Source organism: Cryptotermes secundus, unplaced genomic scaffold, assembly GCF_002891405.2.
Source record: "Cryptotermes secundus unplaced genomic scaffold, Csec_1.0 scaffold925, whole genome shotgun sequence".
Classification (NCBI taxonomy): Eukaryota; Metazoa; Arthropoda; class Insecta; order Blattodea; family Kalotermitidae; genus Cryptotermes; species Cryptotermes secundus.
Window position 1 is genome coordinate 61,451 of NW_019733333.1, and position 4,927 is coordinate 66,377.

At 38.3% G+C, this 4,927-nt stretch overlaps 1 protein-coding gene across 3 annotated transcripts in view; it reads right to left on the minus strand.

Moving 5' to 3' along the window:
* Positions 1-4,927, minus strand: part of LOC111868074 (importin-7) — a 62,852-nt gene that overhangs the window by 47,516 nt on the left and 10,409 nt on the right. For all 3 annotated transcript variants that reach the window (XM_023858443.2, XM_023858442.2, XM_033752917.1), the window contains exon 3: positions 2,365-2,518. In XM_023858443.2, the coding sequence (XP_023714211.1) occupies positions 2,365-2,518 (154 nt within the window). The remainder of the gene's footprint in view (positions 1-2,364; positions 2,519-4,927) is intronic.

Here is a 4,927-nt window from a genome sequence, read left to right on the forward strand (position 1 = left end):
TCTATCATTCGTACATCCTGCCTTTCAGAGTGCACAGAAACACTTGCAAGAGAACCAGTATCACGCAATGTCTGGTGAATTCGCGTAAATACACTTCGAGATGGAATCCTTCGATCGGGAAAATGCCTTTGGTATTCTTCAAGAGCAGCACGTGCATTGCCACCGCAAAATCCACACACAAAATGCATATCACAATATTCCACGTGTGAAAACACAAAAGGCATTTCAGCAACTCATCACACAACTAATTTACCACCCATTCACGACCCCGCCGCAACGTAATCTGTAGGCTCTGTAGGTAGCGCATGAGCTTACGGCTAGTGACTCACAGCACTCAAGGACAAACAGATAACGGTCTCAGCTGACAGGTACAGTGCGTGGACCTGTCAGAAGACCACACTTTTCTCGGGCCATTATCACCGTAACCGTTCAACTTTGGACATAGGTGTTTTGGGTTATATCGGCATACTTTAACATAAGGAACACCCTCCCAAAGTTTGGTCCATTCCTCCTGGGACACCCTGTATATACAAGTATGGCACCACTCAAAATGGAAAATCCAGGGAATGTACCTCCTTCCCATAATGAAGATGTTCCCAAAGGAAAACCACACAAACCACAAGACTCCCATCCACTGCTCTTGGGACAGACTTTTATGTACACCATGCTCAGCTTAAACCAATCCCTTCGTTAATTGCAATTTCTACACTCTGCAGTTACCAGATAGCGATATGCCTTGCCATACTTATGGAAATCTTACAGTTCCCTCAAGATGCACAGTTACACCGCAACAGCAACTGTCATCTACAAATTCAAACTGTTACATAAGCATATTATGGACCAACATGTGGCCCTTCGGAACTTCAACGAGCTTGAAAAATCTTGTTAATGACATTATATTGGAGTGCTTTGTGTACCTTTCATTTTAAACATTAAAATACTTTCTAAATTACACTAGTAGGAAAGATGAAATCAGGGGAATACCAAGTAACATCAAATTCCAAATACTTAATCTATCAAAGAAACATTAATTCTTAACAAGGGCAAATTATATAATTGAAATGTAAAGCACCATAATAACATATCAATAACTGTGCTGTAAAGCTTTTGACCTGAGTTACCAGACTTTTTTTAGTCTTTGAACATTCAATCTCTTAATTTGGATTAAACAAAATGACTGGTTTGAAAAGGTTATATTAAATATTTCCATTCAAAATAACAGATCGACACAAGCTGACCTGTTTTGTAGGATAATATAAGAATGATTTGATAAACTGGCATCATCCACTAAACCCAACTGCCTTTCTACCACTCTGGTAGTGGAAACGTTATTTACTACGTGCCTGTACACTGTCTGAAGCGCAGAGAAGATGCTGTGTCAAGTCTTGTGTAACACAAAACTTGCAAGCCAGACAGATTTACAGTCTAATTTAAAATGGTGCCTTGACTGCTGAATCCCTTGAATAAAAACAAATCACAATTAAATCTGTAAAGTTTGGTCTCTCAGGATCTGAAAATAAACCTCATCAGCGATAACCACGAATATATTGAGACATGTAAATCCACTGCTATGTAACGCCCACAATACACACACATACACACACAGCCAACAATACTGGAGAAGCGTTTTCTTTGTCCACAGTGACATCACACAACAACAGTGAGAAGTGGTCAAGTGATGTGTTTTCTGTAGGTCCATGCTGAGACCGTTGCTATACAGCAGCCAGGGCACAAATGAATTGTCTGCATAGCAATCACATGACATGTGTTTTCTGTGATGCATGCCCATTCTGCGTCTATATATGAAAACCAGTTTGAAGGAATGACATCAAGAAAATGGGAAGACAACGGCACACTACAGAGAGAACTGGAACTAGGAGCTGTGAGCAACTCTTCAAGATTAATTGTTCAGGTATTCAAGAGTTGAGAGTTCAGACCAGGAGATTTCAGTTGTAGCTCAGAAGCCATGAGTCATACTGAGTAGTAGGAGATTAGGGACTAGAGACAAGTCTGAGAACCAAAAGAAATATAGCGAGAGATTTGTTATGAAGAACAAGTTCGATGTTCTAACTGTTATAACCAAGCATAATTATAATAGAGATGTACAATAAATCCAGTCACTAAATTTAGAGCCCACAATTATTATATCATGCCTACCCCTCATATACAAGAATATAAATATTTCAGAAATTGTATCAATTAACTGTACCAGAATCATGCAAAGACAAAGGCAACATTAGTGCTGGTAGTGGATGGGCCTCCATCTACGTTTCTTTATTCTAAGAATGAAACAGTGTGCGCACAACATACTGAAAATTTGAAACCATATTCTTACAACAAAATCTGAAAAGACCTTCCTTGTACCTGATAAGATCTGGTGCATGTACAACAGCATCTACTATGGCATCACGGATCATCGCTCGGTCTTGTTCATGGATACTAAATGGTAAGGGCTGGCCAGGTTCCACCTCTCGGTCTGCCCAGTGCTGTGATACTAGATTCTTCAGGTAGATTACACCTGGTTTTCAAACACATTAATAGCGTATTAAATTTCTTCATCAATTACTCAGATATAAAGAGCACCACTAAAAATTCCCGATGTGGTAAAATCAAGAGCTTGGGAACATTTCTTGGACAGGAAATGTGTTTTAATATGTGTTCAAGTCACCACAACATTTCACTAATACTGACATACTGTATCAATGTTCAGAGTTGCAGAATAAAGTTAATGTAATAAGCTCTGAATGTAAAAAAACTAACTCCATGTAGCTAAGCCCTTCTTGAGAAGCTGCCAGTTGTGCAGCCACTCAGAAACTTCCCAACATTTTATGGAATCTAAAGGTCCATTACCACATTCACAAGAGCTCTCTAGTGGTCCCAATCCTGAGTCAGATCATCCAGTACACACCACCCCATCATCCCTCAGATCCATTTTAATTAATATTATCATCCCATCTAAGTGTAGGTCTTCCTAGTGCCCTCTTTCCTTCTGGCTTTCCCACCAAAATCCTAAATGAATTGGCCCATGCATGCTAAATGCCATACCCATCTCATCCATGAATTGCATTAAAAAACAGCATTCTTAAATGACATAACTCCACGCAGAAGTCCTTCTTGAAAAGCTAAAAGTCACTCCAGTGGTCAAGAAATTCCTTACCTTTTAAGGAACCTAAGATTCATTATTGTGTTCACAAGAGCCCGTCACTGGTCCCTACCCTCAGCCAGCTGAATCCAGTCCACATCTTGCCAGCCTAATCCTTTATGATCCCAAGCAGTCTCTTCCCTTCAAGTTGTCTAAACACACTTCACACTTCTCATTCATGCCAAATGTCCTTCCCATCTTATGCTCTTTGATTTCATTACCCTAAGATTATTTCAAGATTACAAATTATGAAGCTCCTCGCTGGAATTCTCCCCAGCCTCCTGTTAGTTCCTCGATTTTAGGATCAAATATTTTCTCAAACATCCACAATTCACATTCTTCCCTTAATGTGAAAGATCAATTTTCACACTCACCCAAAACAATGGAATACCATTTTAGTTATGTGCATCTTAATTTTTACTTTTAAATGACACAATAAACATTAAAGAACCAATGTTTTCTAACAACTCTAAGTTTTCACTGTGATATACATGTTCTAGAGGGCCTTCTATTTACTGAAACAAACATGACATGATGTCATTTGATATTCTCACCAAAAGTCATGGTTGATAACAAATGAGAGCTCCAAACAAGGGGTTTCAACTGTTACAAAAATTACCTCTCTGACTTAATTCAGATCAGAGTTATAAGCATTCTGGTAAATAAGAATGCAGAAAACTTAAGTTAAACAATTATCACTTACTTCATAGACTCTGCAAACATAAAATTTCAAAATTTCACTGAAATCAAAGGCTGTCATATAAACCACTATGCTCAGTTTGAAGATTGGCCGAGGAGGGTCATAAACTTGATATTTTATGAGGGGATGGGAAGACATGGCTGCCTCTGTCAACACAAGCCATGAAAGCAGACTGCATCTTTCCTTCCCGATTCAATATTTTTCACTTCAAGAACTCCATACATCCATAGCCTGACCCCTCCTCCTAAAAGAAATTCAACTTACTGCTTCAAAAATGCAATTCTGCTTTTATGTCTACTTTAGTTCACACATAATACATTTTTTAAACTGTACAATTCTTCTGTGACACTGTATTTTAATATTCATGTCTTCTCTATAGCGGGAGAAAAAAATATATTCTGAACTGAATGGAATCAGACACTTCCACTGAAGTGTTTTCTTACTGCTGGTCAAAAGTACTTGAACTTTTCCTTATTTACAGAGACATTATTGACAATTCCTTATTCAAAACATGATTCTTGCTTGTATTTCAGTTATAAGACATAAACACACAACTATTTCATTCTTCATTTCTTTCTAACCCCAACAGTTCTTAAGCCTTTTAAAAGAAATCTGTAACGTTTTTCTACAAAATAAACTACCATCACCTACATATAATAATAAACATCTTGTGCAGGATCACACTTCCTAGGCTAACATTTCAAAATATATGTTCCACATCATTTTAATAATTTATATGAAGTAGTTAAACAAATGCTCTTCAGTGATGTTGCTGCTGTTTGTTACCGAGAAACAATATGCCAATAATTAACTCCACAGAGGAAAGTCCTCCTCAAGCATTTATAAGCACTACAGTAACATTCATTATGTTTCGTATCAACTAATTCCATGGAACAGATTAATCCTTGAGAATCCACTCTCTTGTCAGAATAGAGATGTTAGTGGATGCAGTCCACACTCATTCACTCTGTGAACACACGATATGTCGTATGCCTTCCCTCGCTTTACCTCCCCACTGACATCTCTGTACTGTGAACCGTGCAATGGTTCTTCTCCGTGAAGTTCCTTGGAGTCCCCACCCCCCC